The following is a 22,651-nucleotide window of genomic DNA, read 5'->3' on the forward strand; positions in this document are numbered from 1 at the left end:
CTTTGAAAAATATGACCCTATAGTGAGATGCATAACTCCTTAGGGCAACAAAAGCAAAGTGAAACAAGCATTTGTCCTACAGAATGTTGTCTTGTATGAAAGCTCCTCTATAACAACAATGGATAAAGATGTGTGGTCAACTAACAAAATGATCCTCAATCAGTGCTTAGCCTTACCAAGTAGCACAATTAATTCTACAAAGGTATACATATGCAAAAGTGGATCAAGAATGATAAAATATATCCCTGACACTCATAAATCTTGTGCAGCATACCATTTTGAAATGATATAGGATTTCTACTTGCCAAAGGCTTTGCACTTTCTCATTTTAGTTGCCATACAACTTTAACCACTAATGCTGCAGCTTAGCCCCAGAGCAAGCCAGCATTCAGCTTTGAAAAAATGTTTTACTGGTCTGCTTAACTACTGTGGTTAGTCCAACAATGTCCATCCGACTTGACCCTGACCATTTATCTTTTAGCCTGCAATAATATGAACTCTAACAGATCAAAGGAGGTTTCACAGAAGCCCATCAAAAGGGGAAAAAAATCAAGTGCATGCTTATCTGCTGTCTTTCCAGTTCTATTCCCCCCAAAGCTGCTCACATCCACTACAATCTTAAAAGTTATCTGTCAGAGTTAGTCCATGCAAACAATCCCTGGCATCATGCATAGCCAGAGGTGTCCTGTGTACCAGACTCCATCATCTGAAAACCTGAAGCCATGCAGCAGTTTAAAAAAGCCATCTTTTTCTCATTTCAGCCACTTCTGTCCCCATCTGGATTTCTTCTGACAGCATTTCCAGATTTTTTTAAGAGATGAACATGCCATCATATTATTATTCAGCTACTGCAGTCTTCTGCCACAACTACCACCAATTCTGGATATATATGACTGCAGAAATCATTGCACTGCATAACTTTTTCTCTCCACAAAGTCCTGACTGTAAAAGTCACCTGTAGTTATTCAAGTAGCACAAATTCACCAAGACATAATGCCCTTGATTGCACAGAACATTTTGGTTTTGGGGATACTCGCTCTTCCCCGTACAGGTGCCACAATCTTAAACTTCAAAGACAATTTTAACTCTGTAACTGAAAAACATGTTTATTGAGCAATAAAATAATGATATGCACATATAAAATGTATGTCTGGATATCAAGCCAGTTTTTTTTAATATAATGGTTCACTCAAAACCACAGTACAGATTTACAAACAGTAATGCAGAACTCTAGAGTCATACTGTTTTTATTCTTTCACAGAAAGCAAAATATTTATAGGAATAAGTCTTTTCACTAATACACCACATTTCAGACAGGAACAACAAACCAATTTAAAATGCATGTTCCAGAATGCAGACCTCCCAGTCTAAAACAGACCTGTAAAACTGCATACTTAATAAATTAAATATGCCTCACTCAGTGAAAAGTACAAAAAACCCTCTAAGATCATAATTTCTTTTTCTTTTTTTTCTTTTCTGATGTAGCAATTTTAAGCTTGGTCTCTTCCTCTGGTGGGGCACCTAGCTTCTTTTTCTTTGCCCTTTTCACCTTCTCCTTAATGAGATCAATGTCCAGTTTGTTTTCTGCGGTTGCTAAAACAAGACAAAATAATAATAAAAATTAGTTAATTTCAACATAGTACCACAATGAAAATGAAACGTAATGCAATTTTTTCAACTACTAAAGGAAATTGGTTTAAGTGACTTAACACAACATGCAACAATTTCTGCATAGTATGGCAGCTAGTACTGCTGTTTCATAGCACTTAGCTTTCTGGCTCAGTTTACAGATTGAGTACCTCATGTAGTGTCTGCAAACCCTCCATGTGTCTGTGCAAGTTTTTCCTGGGTGTCTAGCTTCCTCCCACATCAGAAAGACCCTGAGTTGGGTGGGGTGGGGGTGGGGGGGGGTTAATTGATCCTGAGAACTGCTCACAGATGAGTAAGTGTGCATCCTGCAATACAGAGATGTTTCACATTCATGATTAGCTCTCTGCTTTACACCTGCCGAATGCCCTTACAGGTTTCCATCTCCCATACAAACATGAATGATATAAATGGTACTGATGACCTAAGAAAATGAAGTGCTATCGGGGGGGGGGGGGTCACCCCAAGGAGGGGAAGATGCAGGACTCTCCAGCACTGTATCACTCATGACCCAGTGTTTCACGTGCATAAATGCATAACAGAGGCAGGCAGGAATATTAACATATACTGGAATGTCCACACTCACATTACAACAGTGCACTCCCTACCCTCATTGGGAAAACGTAAAGCAAAACCAACAATCTCTGTTGCAAGAACAGACAAGCCTACACCAGGACACCTCAGCCTTCCCCTACCAAAATGAATACTGCTCTGTCAGCTGTGGTTCCAGTCATAGCCAGTCAGTGTACAGGGAAAGTTAGGAGTTTGAAGAGGAGGCACTGTTAGCACATGATGGTCACTCCAGCAGAATGAGACCATAAAAACAGGTTATTCTGACATTTTTCTTCATCATAACTGAGCAAATTCTAAGAACATGTTTGTAGATGCACCTTTAGGAATGTATTTCAAAAGGTGAATAACTTTTTTGCAAAGAAAAAACATTACATTTGCATACAAAAGAAAAGTACAGTTGTGTACACTTACCATAAATGTAGATGTTAAGAGTCTATTCACTGTTGCAGTCATCACATTTGGGTTATCTGCTTGCAGTAGGCCTCAGTCGGCCTGATTTACAAAGTCTTGGGTCCTACGTCAGATGCTGTCTCTTCTTCCGTGACGTCAGGTTGTCAGGGGTATAAAACATGCAGCCAACACCATTACATCAGCTTTTCTTGCCACAGATGTCAGGTGGTCCCCATAATGGGAAGCAATTAAATATTATAGATACAAGGTTATACCTCCATCAAAAAAGCAAATACACCAAAAAGCTTTTAAGCATAGTAAAGGAGAGTAGAGGTATAGCCAAAAGAAGTCAGGGGGCTGGAGGGAGGGTAACCAGGACTGCAACAGTGAATACACTCGAACATCTACATTTATGGTAAGTGCACATAACTGTACTATGTTCTTCGTGTTTCAATGTTGCAGTCATCACATTTGGGTAGATTTCCAAAGCTAAGGATGGGAGGAGGAAATTAGAAAGCATTAGGACCAGCTATAAGGCCCTGCAAGACAGCAGAGGCAAAAGCCAGCTCTGGATTGAGAAAAAAATTGGCAAATGGTACTGCTTGGTGAAAGTATGTACAGAACTCCAGATAGCAGCTGCTAGGACGTCCCTGGTAGGGACACCTCTGAGAAAGGCTGCAGAGGTAGATGCAGCCCTAGTTGAGTGGGGTCTGATCCCCTGTGGGATAGGTTTTCCATGGTGCTTATAGCAGAAATGAATGCAATGGCCTATCCATTTAGAAATGGCTTGCTTTGAAATAGCCTTCCCCTCTGTTCCTGCAGCAAATGCCACCAGCAGCTGTTCAGATTTCCTTTGAGGTTTAGTGCTGTCCAAGTAGAATTTAAGTTGTCTGTGCACATCTAAGGAGTGCAGTATCTGTTCCCCCTTGTTTTGTGGATTTGGGAAAGAAGGGTGGCAAATGAATAGACTGATTAAGAGCCCCACTGGATACCATCTTGGGCATGAAGGAGGGATTGGTTCTGAGGGACACCCTGTTCGCATGAAAGATGATGAAAGGCTCCACTGCCATAAGGGCCTGTAATTCAGATACCCGCCTTGCTGAAGTGATTGCTAAAAGGAAAGCTGTTTTCCAAGAAAGGAATTTTAAATCTGCAGTAGCAGCTGGCTCGAAAGGAGGAAGAGTGATTTTCTCCAATACAAAGTTAAGGTCCCAGGCTGGAGTTGGAGCTCTCCTGGGTGGTCTTAAATTTCTGGCCCCTCTGAGGAACTGCTTGAGCAGTGGATGAGAAAAGAGGGGAGGTTCTGTGTTATAATGAGCTGAAATGGCTGAGACGTGAATTTTGATGGAGGAAAAAGAAAGGCCCTTGTGAAGCATCTCAGTTAAGTATTGTAAAATCTGAGGTAAATTGGGCGCTGCTGTGCTCATCCCTTGAGACTGGTTCCAGGCACAGAATCTTTTCCATTTTTCAGAATAAGATTTTTTAGTACTAGTCCTCCTTGCCTCTAAAATGATATTCATCACTGGTTTACTGAGGGATGGTAAAGGAGAGATTAGCTAATTAGCCAGGCTGCTAGGTTCAGTGTTTGAAGCTGAGGGTGCAGAATCTGGTTCTGCTGAGACAACAGGGTAGGGGTCTGAGGCAGGTGCCATGGGGCCAACAGTGACACACTGCGTAAGAGGGGGTACACCAGTGTTGGCGTGGCCAGTCTGGTGCAATCAAAATTATCCTTGGTTTGTCCAGTTTGATCTTTAGTAGTACTTTGGAGAGGAGAGGCAGAGGAGGAAAGGCATAAACTGATAGGTTTTTCCAGCTGAAGGACAGAGCATCCACTTTCCAAGCAAAATTTGTCCAATTGATAGTTCTGGGGGGAGGCAAACAGGTCTATATCTGGGCTCCCCCATTTGTTTGTCAACATGTTGAAAATCTTTGGTTCCAGTTTCCACTAGTGTGGGTCCATGAAGTTTCTGCTTAGTACGTCTGCCAGTTTATTTAGTTTTCCTGGCAGGAATTGAGCTTGTAGGTGCACTTGGTAGCTCAAGGCTGTGTTCCACAATGCCATGACTAGTCTGCAGAGGGGTAAGAATGGGTACCCCCTGCTTGTTTATGTACCACATAACAGTGGTGTTGTCCATCTTTACCATTAATTGTCCTGGAATAATGTGGCCCTTGAAGGCTGTCTGAGCATTCTATACAGCTAACATTTTTTTTTGATTGATATGCAGGTGCATTTGAGTTGGGTTCCATTTGCCCTGAATGCACTTCCCTGCCAGGTGAGCCCCGCATGCATAGTCTGATGTGTCTGTCGTTAGGGTTTGGGCAGCACGGGGTAGAGTGAATGATAGTCCCTTGTTTTGGTGGCAGGCCTCTGTCCACCAGAGGAACTCTAGGTGTAGGCAAGGTATGATAGGAATCATTACTTCTAGATCCTGAAAATGTTGACACCATAGGCTTTTTAGATACCATTGTAGTTTCTTCATATGCAGTCTTGCATATGGAATTAGAAGAACGCAGGAGGCCATGAACCCCAAGGCTTGCAGTATTTGCCTTGCAGATAGCAGGGTTTTTGTGGCCACTAGTTTGAAGTGGGTTGTCAAATTAATTTGTTTCTCTGGCGTGAGGAAAGCCATCTGGGAAGTTGTATTCAAGCTTGCTCCCAGGAATATAATTTGTTGACAGGGTACCAGGTGTGATTTCTTTTCATTTATGGTGTACCCCAGACAAGTTAGCACCCTTTGTACAAAGGTCAGATGATTCAAAAGTATGTCCCTGCTTTCTGCCTGAATTAGACAATCATCCATGTATGGGTATAGTTGAATATTTCTTTGTCTGAAAAATGCAATGACTGGAGCTAGGCACTTTGTGAATACCCTGGGTGCAGTAGATAAGCCAAAGGGCAGTGCAGAGAACTGATAGTGCGTGCAGCCTGCTTTGAAGCGTAGGAATCTTCTGCAAGATTCCCCGATTAGGATGTGCAGGTATGCTTCCTTTAAATCTAGAGTTGCTAACCAGGTATCTTTGCCTAGCATTGGAAGCAACTGGTGTAGAGTCAGCATCTTGAATTTTGGAATCCCCAAAAAGGTGTTTGGAGTAGACAGGTCCAGGATAGGATGCCATGAATTGTCTTTTCTGGGTACGAGGAAAAGTCTTGAGTAGAAACCTTATCCCTTTTCCTCTTCTGGTACCAAATGAATAGCCCCTATGCTTAACAGAGAGAATACTTGCTTTTGGGCCTCTGCCCACTGATTTGGGGGTGGATATGGCCAACCGTTTGGGGTTGGTAACGTGTGGAAGTGAAATCTGTATCCTTGGGACACTATATTTAAAACCCATTTGTCCTGGGGAATGAGTTCCCAAGTTCCTTGCATGCAGAGCAATCTTTCCCCCCAAAGGGGCAGTCAGTTGAGAAGTGCTTGGAAGTTTTAAAAATAAGTCATTGAGACAGTTTACCATGGGGGGAGTTTTATTACTCCCAGATTTGGAAGTGGGGACCCCCAACTGCTTAGTCCTGTGCGTACCCTTGGATGGACGCCTGGGTGCTCTGCTGGATCTGGGTTTGGGCTGCGAAGGTCTGGAAGAGGCAGGAAAGGACCAATTCTTAGAAGGCCAATGCCTACTAAATCTTGGAGGTTGTACTTGTAAAAAAATCTTTTAACAGTTTGCATAGATTTAGCTTTTTCCTCCATCTTTTTAAGAACATCTTCTGCTTTGTTGCCAAACAGGCAGTCCTGATTTAAGGGAGCATCCAGTAATTTAGCTTTAACATGATCTGGCAAGGATTGCTCCTTAAGCCAAGCATGCCTTCTAAGTACAGACCCAGTGACAACAGCCCTGCAAGATCCCTCTAGTGAATCAAAACCACACTGCAAAGTATGTTTTCCAACTTGTTCAGCAGAATGCATTAAATCCTGCAAATCCTTATTTTCAGCACAACCAGGAATCAACATCATTTTCTGTTTAAGCAATCCAATAATATGCTGCTGATACTTTAACATATGAAACTGGCAGTTTAAGGCCCTAATGGCCAAAGTTGCAGAAATGTATACCTTTTTACCCAATCTATCCAGTGCTCTGGAGTCTCTATCAGAAGGGGTAGGATTTTTGGCAGTAGTAGCTTTAATACCCTTGGGTCCCTGTGAAATGGTCTCAGGATCCACAGTAGGATTTTTGAAAAGGAACTTGTGAGAGTCAGGAACTTTGTAATATCTATCAGGTTTTCTGGGAGCAGGAGGTAAAGAGTCAGGGGCCAAGCTAGATTCCGAAAAAGCATCATCAACAATGTCTAGTACGGGAGGTATGGCTAAAGGCCTGTGCTGGGGCAGGAGTAAGAAATCCCTAAGCTTCTTTTTAGAATCAGAGAAATCCTGACATTCCCAACAAAAATGCTCTCTGAGAGTATGCAAAGTTTCACCAAAAGAGAAATCCTCTGGGGGGGGGGGGGGGGGGGAGGCAGAGGGAATAGAGTCCTCAGAATCCTCATAGGTAGATAAGGGTAAATCCTGGTCATCAGAGGAAACAGAAATTTCAGAATCCTGGTTAGAAGTATCAGAAGCAAACTCAGTCCTAGGTCTCTTAGGAGGGGGAAGGTTGGCTTCCCCTGATTAAAGTAATAAGGTCTTCAGCTATTCTTATCATTTGTTTTTTAGGCATAGAGGCCTGACCATGTGGTCTGGGCGTCAGTTTTCTAGGCATGGTTCGAGTTTTAGGCCTTGAAGAAGAAGAAGATGGCGTTGGTTTAATATGGAAGTCAGTAGGCCTGCATACACCCTCAGAAGCCGGTGCCTGCACAGTGGCTCCAGACCCATCCAAGGTAGAGATATCCGCAAGTTCCACAGTTGAAGCATCTCGCGGCATACTGGACTCCGAATGGGTCTCAGAAGAGGCCTGCGAATCTGAAGTAGCGGGTATCAGGGGCTGCAAGAGCACCTCACTCAGTACCAGCGAACTGGTGACTGGCTTAGGAGAAGCGCTGGCAGCTTTGGACCTAGGCGGCCTGTCTCTGTCGTTATCTTTGTGTTTTTTCGGAATTTCAGGAGTCGGACGACCGGCACTTGCAAACTGCTTCTGTTTCGGGCACCGCACGGCAAGAAAGGCTGATGTAATGGTGTCGGCTGCATGTTTTATACCCCTGACGACCTGCCGTCAAGGAAGAAGAGACAGCAACCAACGCAGGACCCAAGACTTTGTTAATCAGGCCGACTGAGGGCTGTAGCAAGCAGATAACCCAAATGTGATGACTGTAACAGTGAAACACGAAGAACATCAGTAATGTTTGCAAATACATCCGCACTGGTTATTCCCCAGGGTAAAATCTCAACTGAACTGGTAGGTATGCCTTTTAACAGTATTACCTGTGCAAGATGGTACACATCCCTCCATCTCAGAGTACATTACCACTGCATAAAGGGATCTTCATAACAGAACATCTTTTAGGCTACAACATTTCAGGAGTACAGCAGAATAGCATCTACTCACTGATGTCAGTAGTTATTCCAGTTGATTTTTTTTGTATAACTGAAGGTCAATACCTCATTTATGGTACTGTTGCTCTTGTGATGTCAGCTGTTATATGACTCATACAAAGAACCTTTATTCCGTAGTTACATATCAACTGTCTTAAACCAATAGGTTTTGGATCCTTCTCTGGATCTGACTTCAACTGCTTTGCTTTACCAGATTTTAGGATCCATAGCTCAGTCTTCTCCCCTGACCCACAAACCCCTCCTGTCCCCAACATTACCTCTGATCTCGTTTGACACTCATTTAGGACAGATGTTATTTGTTTGGTATGGCTCACCTCAGATAGGTGTGTCTTAATATTCTGCTTGTTTCCTATTTTACAGATTTTTCTTCTGTGTTAAATTAGAGTTTTATAGCAGTTTACTTCCACTTAACAACAACAAAAATCTTTATAGCGAATATCTATAGGCTCCCCCCTGGTGGCTGTTATATTTTTCTATTATTAGTGGTTTTCCTAGTATTGTCTTCTTACTATTGTTCATATTACTACCTAGTATTAGGGTACTTCTTCACTTCCATCGTTGGTAGCTCCATTCTCTATCCCTTTTGCATTTCATGTGGCCTTGTGTGCATGGAGTTGTCTGATCAGTTATATCAAGCAAGCAGATGGGGTTTAAAAAATGTGAGGCTTGTAGCCACAAAATGCCTAATTCAGATACACACCTAAAGTGTGTGTATACTTTTTAGGGGATACCCATCTTGAAGACTGTTCAATCTACAGGGCTTTTGGGCAGCAAGCAGTCACTCAGTGCCATAATAAGATGGTTCTCAAGGATCTTCTCCAACCTGGTTAATCCCATATATCATGGCCCCATCCAGGAAGATGACCTCAGGTAAAAAGGTGGACAAAAGTGACAGCGTAAAGAGAAAAGCAGAGAAACAAAGCAATTCTCTGACCACTTTCATCAGCATTTTCTTCAGTTCCAATCCCCTGACCACTCTTCCATCAGTTAAACTTTCTAGGCCCTCTGTACAGACTGCCTGTTCAGATCAGATTCCTCTGTTCTAGCAAGGGAGGGTTTTTGTATCACAGAGGTTTTCTCTGCAGCCAGTCTCTGTAGACTGTGCTCCCCTTTCTTCAGGACAGGCCCAGACAGAAATCCAGACCTCCGTTCATGTCTTTCCCCTTGAGATGTACCAGAAGCCTTACAAAAGCTGATGTGAATAGAATGAGGAAGAAGTTTCTCCAGACCCAAATTCAGTTGGGAGTTGTTCTGGCTCATTCTTCCAACAGACCCATGAGCTTTTGGCCTTATCCCTTGCCTATGGCTTCTCCGACGATGATTCGACCTCTGGCTTTTGGGTCTATGGATGCTAGATTTCCTGTGCTGTTCATGTCAGATCCAAAGTTATGGTCTTTGTCAACTCCAGCATTCCCCGAGCCAAATGGTTCCAGTTTCCTCTGAGCCAGACAGATTACAGAGACATAGCTTACGTGCAGACTTCTCTGACTACCAAGTTGTCAGAGCAGTCTCTTCCTCTCAGGGCTTCAGCATTGGATAACTTGACTCCAGCCTTGGTCTTGGAGCATGGTTGAGTTGGTCTCATTTTTCATACTGATGCGGTAGCTTGCTCCTACCAGGGTGCCCCTGGGTTCCCTCTCAGCTTCTGCTTCAAAGTCGGAGACCATCTGCTCCTCAACTGGGTGCCCTAGGTCCTAATCTTGCTCAGTCTATTCCATTGGGATAAGCTACGAAACAGTTCTCATTCAGGACACCCTCTGGTCTTCCAAATCCTCCCTGGATAATACACACTGAGGAGGGTCCTCGGAAACATAACTGCAACAGGAGGAACACTGACTCCCCCCAGCAGTCACTAACAGTATTGATGGATTCTGATTAAGGCAATGGACCACCTCCCCAGATCACCGGTTATTGTCTCATTCAGGGAAATCCCTGACCTTCTGATACAAGAAGGAGTTGGTCTTTTTGAAGTCCCTCCTCAAGAGGAATCCATTTTTCTCAAAGCTTTTGGAGCAAGCTCAGTTACTTCCTGGGTGGTCCCAACAGCTGATAAGATGGCGGGTCAGATATTTCACCAGGCATAGAAGGAACTGGACATCACAAAACTCATTCCTCAAAAGTCAGACAAATACCTTGTAGCTCTCAAAGCTCGTACTTACTGGAGGAATGGCCTGGCAAAGGATGCCATGGCAGTAGCAGCAGCCATAAGGAAAGAGCTCGCCAAGGAGAGTTTTTCTGTCCATCCCCCTAACAGGGAGCCCAGGGCCTTGGACAGATTTGGGAGAGTTTATGCTTTGGCAACTCTCTGGCAAACATGTTTAGATTTCAGAGGGACTTGACAAAGGCGCTCCTCAAATCCCTCTCAGAGTCCACATCTGCAAAGGACAAAAAGACTTTGGATTTGCAACTAGCTACCCTAGAGTACCCCTGTTGAATACTTCTATGTACCTGATTTCTAAAGCAACAGAGGGTGTTTTGAAAGCTGGAGCTATGGGCATTACAGTCACGAAACATGCCTAGTTGCATTTGTGTTATTTTGCGGAGCCTTTTTAAGTTGTCTTTTATCAACACTCCATTTTGAGAGCTCGAGTCTGCACAGCCCAAATGTAAAGGACACACTTTCCAGAAATGAGCAAGATGAGAAAATTGTACCATGGCTATACATTTTTCTCCTTCCCAGAGGTCCTTCTCTAGAAACTAGAAATGGGTAAAAAGCTGTGGTTTGCAAAACTCCCAAGAGTTTTCTTAGTATACTTATGGAGAGAGAGATCTCCTTGAGGCAGAGGGGATACTCTAATGGCAGATATCGCCCTTGTGGCAGAAGAGGTCCACAGAAACAAAGCTTCCGGAGACCTTTCTCTGAGCGACTTTACCTGCGCTCCAGAATGGCTTCCTGACTGTTGCACTCTCGAGACAGTTGGGTGGCACTTGTCTCTACATCCAGAACCCTGTCCATCCATTACCAAATATGTCTGGGTTCAAACAACTGTAACCAGAGATTACTACATCCCCTTTATTTCCCCACCCCAATTAGTAAAGAAACTTCCCAACGTAAAGGCAGCAGTGTTAAAAATAAAAAACCTGCTAAGAAAGTGATATATCTAAGAAGTCCCTCCAGACAGGCAAGGATTCAGAAAGTACAGTTGTGTACACTTACCATAAATGTAGATGTTCGAGTGTATTCACTGTTGCAGTCATCACATTTGAGTTATTTGCCTCCAGGTAGCCCTCTGCCGGCCTGAATACCAGAGTCTTGGATTCCTGCGTCAGATGCTGTCTTTTCTTCCATGATGTCAGGTCGTCAGGGGGTATAAAACATGCAGCCGATGCCATTACATCAGTTTTTCTTGCCCCAGATATCAGGTTCCCCCCCTCAGTGGGAAGCAATAAGAAGTTATGTACTCACCATAACGTTCCATCTGAGTAGGTAGACTTCATTTGTCTGCAACCGTTGGGAATCTGATCCGACCTCGGATCCGAGCCGGCAATCTTTCATAGCTTAGATCCGAACTCCTAGCTCCTCCCCTTCACTCATAATCCCCTGCCAACCCTGACTGATCTCAGATCAAGTTTGCCCATAACCAATAAAGCTGACAAAGGAAACTAACTACCTTCCCTAAAGGGCAGAGTAAAAATATTCTGGCCAAATAACATCCGAAGGTCAGGGGGGAAGGAGGGTGGGACGGTTGCATACAAATGAAGTCTACCTACTCAGATGGAACGTTATGGTGAGTACATAACTTCTTAATCTGAAGTAGTTAACTTCATTTGTCAGCAACCTTTGGGACAGAGTCCCCAGCTACCTGTACCTTGGGCGGCCTTCATGGAAGGATGTTCCGAAGCACTGCAGAGCCAAAGGATGCTCTCCCTCTAGAGATAATATCCAATTTATAATGGTTGATGAAGGTATGAGGTGAAGCCCAAGTGGCTGCTGAGCAAATATCATCCAGGGGTACTCTAGACCAAAAGGCAGCAGAAGTAGACATGGACTGAGTAGAGTGGGCACGGACTACCTGAGGTGCGGGCCTGCCAGAACTTTCATAAGCCAAAAGGATGCATTGTGAAATCCACCTCGACAAGGTGACCTTCAACACAGATTTACCTAAGTTAAATTTGGCAAAGGAGACGAACAACTGGTTGGATTGTCTATGACCAGCCGTTCTATGAATGTAAAAATGCAGCTGTCTATGTACATCTAAAGAATGTAGTTTGTATTCTCCTTTGTTATGGTATTCAGGAAAGAAAACAGGCAGATTAATGGATCGGTTAATATTTGCCTTGGAAGCAATCTTAGGAAGGAATGAGGGATTGGTCCCGAGGTAAACCCTATCCTTGTGGAAGGTCAAGTAAGGAGGTTTTACACATAGGGCTTGAAGTTCAGAAACCCTCCTAGCTGAAGTAATAGCAACGAGAAAGGCTGTTTTCCATGACAAATGTTTGAGATCAGCTGAAGCTACAGGTTCAAAGGGGGGAGCTGTCAAGTTCAAAGGGGGGAGCTGTCAAGGCCTGAAGTACTAAAGTCAAATCCCAGGGAGGCACTACTTCCTTTATTGGAGGTCTGAGTAGGAAGGTGCCCTTCAGAAAGGTCTTACATAACTTCATGGTGATCAATGGACCCAGTTCATGTCCCACGTGGTAATGACAGATAGCTGCTAGTTGAACTTTGACTGTGGAACAGCTAGCCCCCTGATGAAAAAGCCCTGAAAGGCAATCCAAAACGGCGGGCAACGGAGCTGTGAAAGGGTATAGGTTCTGATGCTCCACCCAAATAGCGAAACGTCTCCATTTACTCCTATAGACTTTCCTAGTAGAGGGCTTGTGTGCTGCTACTAGGATAGCTTTAACTGGGGAGGAGATACCGGGAGTCCTAGCTACGAGTGGAACTGGAGCAACCAAGCCGTAAGCTTGAGATTGTCCAGGTTCGGGACTGGGAGGCCTAGGGGGTGGGAAATCAGATCCGGGAGGGGATCTAGAATCCAAGGCGGATTCACCAGATGAGACCAGAGGTAAGGGAACAAAGCTTGACGAGGCCAGAATGGGGCAATGAGGATCATTTTGCTCCCCAACCGACTGGCTTTCTGCAGAAGCTTCAGCATCAGAGGTAGAGGGGGGAAAGCATAGAATAGACCGGGAGGCCAAGCATGCACCAGAGCGTCTCTCGGGAATTCCCCGGCGGGGGGAATTAGAGCGAAGTAGCTGTTGCATTTCGTGTTTGAAGGAGAGGCGAAGAGATCGCAACAGGGTTGTCCCATACGGCAAATATCCGCTTCGCTACCTGGGGATTGAGAGACCACTCGTAAGGAGACAGTATGGTGCGACTGAGTTTGTCCGCCAGGATGTTGGACCGTCCCGGAATGTGCGTTGCAATAAGAAAGCGGTTGGTGGAGATCGCCCATTCCCACACTCTCATAGCTTCCCGACAGAGTGGGTAGAACCTGGTTCCCCCCTGTTTGTTGATGTACCAGACCACCGACATGTTGTCTGACTGAACTGCAACTGTTCCTGTAGGAAGAAGGCTCTGAAGTGCTTGCAACGACAACAGCACTGCCCTCATCTCTAGAACATTTATATGCAATGAGGTCTCTATCGTTCCACGTGCCTTGGACCGTCCTGCCCGCATAATGCCCCCCCCCCACCCGAGGTGAGAGGCATCCGTGGTCACCGTGGCGAGTGGAGGGGCCATGGAGAAAGGGCGTTCCGCTTGGGACCATGCGAGAGCCCTTTTGCAAGCCTTACTGAAGGGAATGGGGTGACTGAGAGGGTATCGACGGAAGGACCATTGGACTTGGAGAGTCCACTGCAAAACCCTCATGTTCAGGCAAGCCATGGGGAGCAGGGTAATTGCGGCCGCCATGGAGCACAGCGCCCTTAGGACCAATCCTGCCGGGGGAGCCAACGATAGTAAAATGGCCCGCACATGTAGCCTTAGGGTGTGAAGTCGCTCGGTGGTTAAGAAGGCTAGTAAGTTGTTGGTGTCTAATCTGGCCCAGATAAAGTCTATCACCTGAGTTGGGTTGAGAAAGGATTTGTCCGTGTTGATGGTGATCCCCAGCCGGGGAGCAAGGTGGAGAAAGTAATTCCTGGCTGAGCAGAGTAGATGCCTTGTTGGGGCGGTCAGGAGCCAGTCGTCTAGGTATGGAAACACCTGCATTCCCTGGAGCCTCAGGTGGGCCGCTATCACTGCTAATACCTTGGTGAACACCCTGGGGGCTGAGGTGAGACCGAAGGGAAGGACCCTGAACTGATAATGACTGGCTCCTAGCCGGAAGCAGAGAAACCTCCTGGATCGTTTGTCCATCAAAATGTGGTAATACGCATCCTTGAGGTCTATCGAGCACATCCAGTCGCACTCCCGCAACAGGGGGAGAATGGATTGAAGGGTGACCATCCGGAACTTTTCTTTCGTTACTGACAGGTTCAGGAGGGAGAGATCGAGGATTGGCCTTAGGTCCCCCGTCTTTTTTGGCACCAAAAAGAACCCGGAGTAGTAACCCGATCCGAACTGGTCTGGGGGGACGTGTTGGATGGCTCTTTTTCCTAAGAGCTGCTGAATTTCCACAGCTGCAGCCTCCCTCTGATCGGGTGGGACGTCGGGGAGGTGTGTGGGTTGGTGAGGGATGTGAAAAAAGGGAATTTGGTATCCTCTGGATATGATGCGAAGCACCCAGCGGTCTGTTGTGATGGGCTCCCAAGCTGCCTGGTGCCTCGAAAAATGTCCCCCGACTGCCTCCAGAGAGGAGCAGTCGGGCAACCCCTCAGGGTCGCTGGGTGGGCCGGTCAGAGAAAGCTTCTCTGGTCCCACCATTCCTCGGGCCCCCTCTGCCTCTAGGGCGGCGTCCACCCTGTCCTTCTCTGCCACGGAAGGACTGGGGATCCGGAGCGGACTGGGATTGTTGCGATTTCCGGAACCACATCTTCTTCTGTCCCTTTTGGTTCTTGGAGAAGGACCTCTGGGGAGCAGAGAAGGGGACTCCGATGGCAGACAATGTCTTCCCATCCTTTTTGCTCTGGACCAAAGTCTCGCGAACGGTCTTGCCAAACAGGGTAGAACCATCAAAAGGGGCATTCGCAAATGACGCCTTGAAGGGTTCTGCGAAATCGCAATGCCAGAGCCAGGCCTGACTTCGCATGATGAGGCCTGCTCCGCTGGCTCTAGCGGCTCCCTCTGTGGCATGGGACAACAGCCGCATAGAGGTGTTAGATATGGACCTGAGAGTGGCCATCCGAGTGGAGTAAAACCGTTTGTCCTCCACCGACATGGACTCCGGGGGCGACGCAGCGTACTCTTTGATAAGGTCCCGCTGCAGTTGAATAACATGTGCCATGTAGTTCAGAGACCTCACCGAGAAGGTCGCTGAACTAAAAGCCCACTTCCATAAATGGTCCATCAAACGGGACTCCATGCTCGGTGGATGGACCGAGGGACTCTCCTGAGCTAATTCCCTCTTGGTGGCCGCCTCCACCAACATAGCATCTACGGGGGGACCCTTGCTCCAATGGGACCTCTCGGGGGGGCGGACTAAGGATCTTGTCCGGGCGTTTGGGGACTGGCTCCACAGTGTCCGGCTCCTTCCACGCCCTAGTGGTAATAAGGTCCACTAAGGGGTCGGGCGGAGAGGACACCCAAGAGGTAGATGTCCTGCTTCAAATGCCTCCAGGAACACGGATTCGTCCGAGGAAGCCTTGGGGGCAGACCACCCCCCTCTTATCCTGAGCATTTCCATGATGTCTCCGAAGGAGCCATCCTCGGGGGGGTGACCTAGGGGAGCCTTCCCCTTCATCCAAATCTGTGTCATCAGTCAAGGACTCGGGGGAGTCCACGTGCCTCCTCTTGCACTTTCGCTTGTGAGGGATGTCCTCGGGGGGGGGGGGGGGCTGTCCGAGGACATCTCACCAGCCATGTCCTGTTCCAAGGGAACGACCTGGGAAATCGAAGCAGGCTGTCCCTGGGGCCGGGTGATGGAAGCCGGGAGTGCAGGGCGGAGCCGAAGCAAGGACCGGGGGCCTGGAAGCACTCGACAGTGCCCTCTCCACCACATCGAAAGCCGAGGGAGAGCCGCTCTCTCTGGGATCCGAGAGCAGACCCTCGCTCAGATCTGATGGACGGATCAGGGTCAGCGCCGAAGCTATCGGATCCGACGGACCAGTGTGCTCTGACCTAGACGGAGCAGAAGACACACTGATTCCCTCGGATCCGACGCTCAGCCCACGGCTCTGAGAGCCCGGATCCGACAAAAACGGACCCGACAGGCTCGAGGGAAGAGTCGGTGCCGAAGTACCCGATACTATCGGCGCTGACCCACCTCCGGCTCCAAGGCTGCTCGGCTCCGAAGGCTCTGAACCCGGGAAGCGGGACGGAGAAGGAGCTATCGGGGCAAAGAAAGGTGTCGAGCTACCCCCCGGAGGGGGGGAGGCAGGAGCACTCCCACCTGCAGTTGGGCCTGGAGAAACCTTCGCATCATCCGGTCCAAATCTGCGTTGGAAAGGCTATGAGTCGATCTCGACGAGGCCACCCAGGCTGGCAGGGAATGCCACCTCGATGACCTCGATGGAGATCGGGTTTCCTCCTCCTCGGGGCCCGGTGAGAAGCACGGAGACCGGATCCGAGAAGGGGGAGACCGGGAAGCCCTGGAGGGAGAAGACCGCTTAGCCGGGGGGGCTGAAGCGGAGGCCTCGGCCTGCTGCTTGTGGTGCTTCTCCCTCCTTTTTTCTTTCCTGGCCTCCCTCTCCTCCGGAGCTGCAGTGGGAGTTTGAGTCCCGACTGGAGGGAGAGAGGCAGGAGTGGCCGCCGCCGAAGCCGGGGAGGAGGCCACAGAAGCACCGGAGGCTGAAGCCGAATCCAGGGGCAAAAGTCCCGCTAGGATCAGCTTCGACCTCTGGTCCTTCAGTGCCCTGGGGTTGAACGCCGCGCAGATGGAACACCCAGAGGAAAGATGTTCAACCCCAAGGCACAGCACACACCGAGTGTGGCCATCCGCTGGGGAGAGCTTATGGCCACACACGGTGCACTTGGAAAAGATGGGTTTTGGGGCCTCAGACATCTTAAATAAAAACCCACTCGTTAGGCCCCAAACACACAACACACAGAAGCTACGACCAGCGAAGGGGAGGGAGGGTAATTTTAACTAAAAAGGTATAAACTAGGGTAGTTTTAGCCAAAAAAAGGAAACCTGACCACAAAACACACTCGTACACTCAAGGGGATAATAAAAAAATTAAAAACTCTCACAAAACCCTACGACACCAGGAGCTCAAAAACCTAGCTACTGACAAGAAGTGAGACAAACTAGATCTGAGGTCAGTCAGGGTTGGCAGGGGATTATGAGTGAAGGGGAGGAGCTAGGATCTAAGCTATGACAAATTGTCGGTTCGGATCCGATTCCCAAAGGTTGCTGACAAATGAAGTTAACTACTTCAGATTTATATATTATGGTACACCTCCATCAAAAAGCAAATACACAGAAAACTTAAATTCACAAGAAGGAAAGATAGAGCCAAGAGAAGTCAGGGGGCTGGAGGGAGGGTAATCAGGACTGTAACAGTGAATACACTCGAACATCTACATTTATGGTAAGTGTACACAACTGTTCTATGTACATGTTTCACTGTTGCAGTCATCACATTTGGGTTGATTCCCAAAGCTAAGGATGGGAGGTGGAAGTTAGAGAGCATTATGGCCAGCTATTAAGCCCTGCAAGACTGCAGCTGCAAAACCAGCTCTGGATTTAAAAAAAAATAGGCATGTGGTAATGCTTGGTGAAGGTATGTACAGAGCTCCAGGTAGCAGCTTCTAGGATATCCCTGGTAGGGACTCCTCAGAGAAAGGCTGCAGAGGTAGATGCAGCCCTGGTGGAATATGATCTTATCCCCTGTGGGGTAGGTTTCCCATGGTGCTTGTAGCAGAAATGAATGCAATGGGCTATCCATTTAGAAATGGTTTGCTTTGAAATGACCTTCCCCTCTGCTCCTGCAGCAAATCCAACTAGCAGCTGCTCAGATTTTGAGAGGCTTAGTCCTATCCAAATAAAATCTAAGTTGTCTGTGCACATCCAAAGAGTGCAGTATTTGTTCTCCTTTGTTTTGTGGATTAGGGAAAAAGGCTGGCAAATGAATGGACTGATTTAGGGACACACTAGACACCACCTTGGGCATAAAGGAAGGATTTGTCCTGAGGGAAACCCTGTCTGCATGGAAGATAATGAAGGGTTCCACTGCCATGAGGGCCAGTAATTCAGACACTCTTCTTGCTGAAGTGATGGCTAGAAGGAAGGCTGTTTTCCAAGAAAGGAATTTCAACTATGTAGTTGCAGCTGGCTCAAAGGGAGGGAGAGTGAGCTTTTCCAATACAAAGTTAAGGTCCCAGACTGGAGTAGGGGCTCTCCTGGGGGGGGGGGGTCTTACATTTTTGGCCCCTCTAAAGAATTGCTTTAGCAGGGGGTGAGAGAAGTGGGGTGGTTCAGTATTATAATGTGCTGAAATGGCAGAGGTATAATTTTTTATTGACAAGAAGGATAAGCCCTTGTGGACCATTTCTGCTAAGTACTGAAAAATATGAGGTAAGCTGGGCACCGCTGTGCCCATCCCCTGAGTCTGGCTCCAAGAACAGTATCTTTTCCACTTTTCAGCATAGGAATTACTAGTACTAGGCCTCCTTGCCTTCAGAATGACATCTAGCAACCTGCTTACTGAGGTATGCTATTGGAGAGCTCAAGGAATTAGCCAGGCTGCAAGGTTCAGGGCTTGAAGCTGAGGGTGCAGAATCTGGCCCGCATGCTGGGACAGCAGGGAAGGGGTGTGAGGAAGGTGCCATGGTTCCAGCAGTGTCATACTGCGCAAGAGGGGGTACCAATGCTGGAGTGGCCAGTCTAGTGCAATCAGTATTGTCCTTAGCTTGTCCTGTTTGATCTTTTGCTGAACCTTCGAGAGGAGAGGCAGAGTGGGAAAGGCATAAACCGAGAGGCTTTCCCAGATAAATGACAGGGCATCCACTTTCCAAGCTTGACTGTGGGAAGTCCTTGTGCAGAATTTGTCCAAATGATAGTTCTGAGGGGGAGGCAAACAGGTCTACCTCTGGAGTCCCCCATTTGTTCCTCAAGAGGTTGAATATTTTTGGTACCAGTTTCCATTCGTGTGGGTCCATGAGAATTCTGCTTAGGCCGTCTGCCAGTGAATTTAGCTTGCATGGCAGGAAGTGAGCTTGTAGGTGCACTTGGAAGCTCAAAGCTGTGTTCCACAGAGCCGTGGCTAGTCTGCACAGAGGGTATGAGTGGGTTCCCCCCTACTTGTTTATGTATCACATAACTGTGGTGTTGTCTGTCTTTACCAATAACTGCCTTGGAAGGATGCTGTCTTTGAAGGCTGTCAGGGAATTCTGTACAGCTAACATTTCTTTTTGGTTGATATGCAGGTGCATTTGTCTCGGGTTCCATTTGCCCTGAATGCACTGCCCTGCCAAGTGAGCCCCCCATGCATTGTCTGATGCGTCTGTTGTTAGGGTCTAGGCGGCAGAGGGTAGAGTGAAAGGGAACCCCTTGTTGTGGTAGCATTCCTCTGCCCACCAAAGGAACTCTGTCTTTATACAAGGAATGATAGGAATCATTGATTCCAGGTCCTGAGATTGTTGACTCCATAGGTTTTTTAGATACCATTGTAGTTTTCTCATATGCAGTCTTGCATATGGAATTGGTATAGCACAAGCAAAAACAAACTAAAAATCCACGAAAACAGGTAGAGGAAAGCAAGGCAGCAAATACCAACAGAAGAAAGTTAATCTTCTTTAATACAGATAAAATGTGAAGCGCTTTTCGTTTGAGACTGTGCTCAAACTTCTTCAGACAAACTGATTACACAAATCACAAGTATATATACCAATTAGGTGAGCTGCTCACACAAGCACTACATCAATTAAGCAATTAAAAACTGCACCAAGGTAATAAAGCATTTAAAGGCATATAAAACAAAACTGCCTAAATGCTCTTAATACATGTTTGTACTTAAAACCACCTTCAACTATTGCAAAATAAAATAAAATAAAAATAAAAATATAACCGTCCAACATGTTGATTAAATAATCTACTGAGGATATATATATATATATATATATATATATATCAACTAATGTATACTACAAAAAAATAAAAAATATATAATATAAAAAAATGTGAAAAGTATATATGTATATATATGCATCTTATCTTGATAAACTTTAAGTTTTAAAACACTGACAATAGAACAGCATTCATTAAGTCCAAGGGTATTATACGCATTTAATCTAACTTGCCACATAAGTTCTAATTCTTCCAGTTTTAATGGAGTAGGGCCTCCCCTAGGATCTTCGTGAATCTGATCTATTATCATAAATTTAAATTTGTGGTCCGGGTTGAGACTGACATGCTTAGCCAGAGCACTGTCAAGTTTATTCTTCCGAATTGCATAAACATGTTCATACAAACGGTCACGGAGATGTCTCTCCGTTTTCCCTATGTAGAACGATAAACAATTCTGGCATTGTGCTAGATAAATTATCATTTCAGAATTGCAATTCACTCGACATTTCATAAAGTATTGATGGTTGTGAATAATGAATCTATTAGATTCACTAACATATTGGCAGTAGTTACAAGACTGACACTTGAACATACCCGGTGTTTTTGGGTATGTGCGTTGGCGTTGCTCGAGAAGGGACTTTACATTTTTTGCCCTTCTATACGTGACCACTGGTCTATCGCCAACTTTATTAAAAATACTGAAATCACTTTTAAAGACAGCCCAATTTTTACATAAAATTTCATAAGACTTACTATTAATACTGAAAGTAGTGATAAATGATGGAACATGACCCGTAGGGTTCACATGGTGTATTAATGTCATCTATTGAAACATTAACTGCACTACTATGCTGTACCACTTCTACGTTCGTAGAATTAATATTTAATAAAGGTTTAAATAACTGCCTATTCTGTTTGGACCCCACTTCTTCTATAAGTTCATTAATTAGATTCTCAGGATAGCCTCGGTGGATGAACATATTTTTTAATAAATGACATTCTTCAATGAAGTCGGCATTAAGAGTTGACATGCGGGCTTGCCCTGACTAACTGGCCCTTAACTACAGCTCGCTTCTGGTGCTGAGGATGACAGCTAGAATAATGCAAAAACGCATTAGAATATGTGCTTTTTCTATGCATCTTAGCTGTATACCTCTGAAGTGAAGAATTTTAAGGTTAATAAAATGTCAAGGTACGCTATAGAATCCATACTAAAAGAAGATGTACACTTTAGGAAGTCTGTGGTGCTGTTGAAAGAGTAGACTACCATGCCACTAATGGCTCTGTCACCTTTAAGTAAAATAAAAATGTCATCAAGGTAACGTGTATAGAAAATGAACACATCTTTGTAATCAGAATTAGATAAAACAAAAGAGTGTTCCCAATGAGCCATGACCAGATTGGCTATACTAGCACCACAGGGGGAGCCCATTGCTACCCCAACCTTTTGCAGATAAAATTCATTATTAAACATGAAAAAGTTATTGTTGAGAACAATATCCAAAAGTTCTTCAACTAGGTCGAGTTCTATTCTGGTACACCCTTTTGCTCTTAAATCCAGCCTGATCCAGTCATTAACTATTTCATGTGGGATACAAGTGTACAAATCTTTGACATCTATAGTTAAAAAATTGTGTTGTATGTCAAATGGTAACTCATTGATTCTCTCTAAAAAAGACCATGAGTCTTTACAAATTTGTACATCATTAACTAAAAATTTTTGCAAGATTACATCTATAACTTTAGCACATGCATACGTAGGTGAACCTCTGCTGTCAACTAAAGGACGCATGGGAGGGTCCAAAACGTCTTTATGGATTTTAGGAATACCAACAAGACTTGGAAATCTAGGATAAGAGGTCAGCATGTAGTTAAACATTTTCGGGTCAATTCTCCCGTCAATAAACATTTCTTCCAACGTATTCTTTATATGTAAATATGCTGTATTCACTTCAGAGCGTGAACTAACTAAATATGAAGGGCTATTCAAAAGTTTTAACATTCTGTTAGTGTAATCACCCCTATCAAATACAACCATACCCCCACCTTTATCCGGTTTACAAACTCGAAGGTCATGTACCTTAATCAAATCAATACAATCCTTCTCATTTAATGAATCTGCACAACCATACTTATAATAATGTTCAGACTGGAATATATTACGAATATCCAGCTCACATACAAGTTCAAACATCTGAAGGGTAGGATGGAGGGGGGGGATTAAAAACACTAGATATTCTAAATGTGTCACTAGTGCCCAAACTATTCCAACCCATCATAAGGTTGAAATTAAGTTTCCTGGTAAACAATTTGAGGTCGATAATAGACCTTACAACATCCAATCTCTGTGGTGGAACATAGGTGTAACCCTTAGAAAAAAGCTCGACTATATCACTGGTGATGTTTACCAGAGAATAATTATAAACCTTAAAATCACTATCCTCATTAAGAAGAATCTCAGGACCTGAACTGTTATAAACAGTAGACTGATCATCATTCACATGGTTATCA

General features: G+C 45.4%; 1 protein-coding gene across 1 annotated transcript in view; it reads right to left on the reverse strand.

The window, feature by feature from the left end:
* Positions 1–1,090: 1,090 nt before the first annotated feature.
* Positions 1,091–22,651, reverse strand: part of KRR1 (KRR1 small subunit processome component homolog) — a 514,300-nt gene continuing 492,739 nt past the window's right edge. The window contains exon 10 of the mRNA XM_044087976.1: positions 1,091–1,593. Within this exon, the coding sequence (XP_043943911.1) occupies positions 1,448–1,593 (146 nt within the window). The 3' untranslated portion in view covers positions 1,091–1,447. The remainder of the gene's footprint in view (positions 1,594–22,651) is intronic.

This window comes from Protopterus annectens, chromosome 11.part0, assembly GCF_019279795.1.
Source record: "Protopterus annectens isolate FY-2018-M chromosome 11.part0, PAN1.0, whole genome shotgun sequence".
NCBI lineage: Eukaryota > Metazoa > Chordata > Ceratodontiformes > Protopteridae > Protopterus > Protopterus annectens.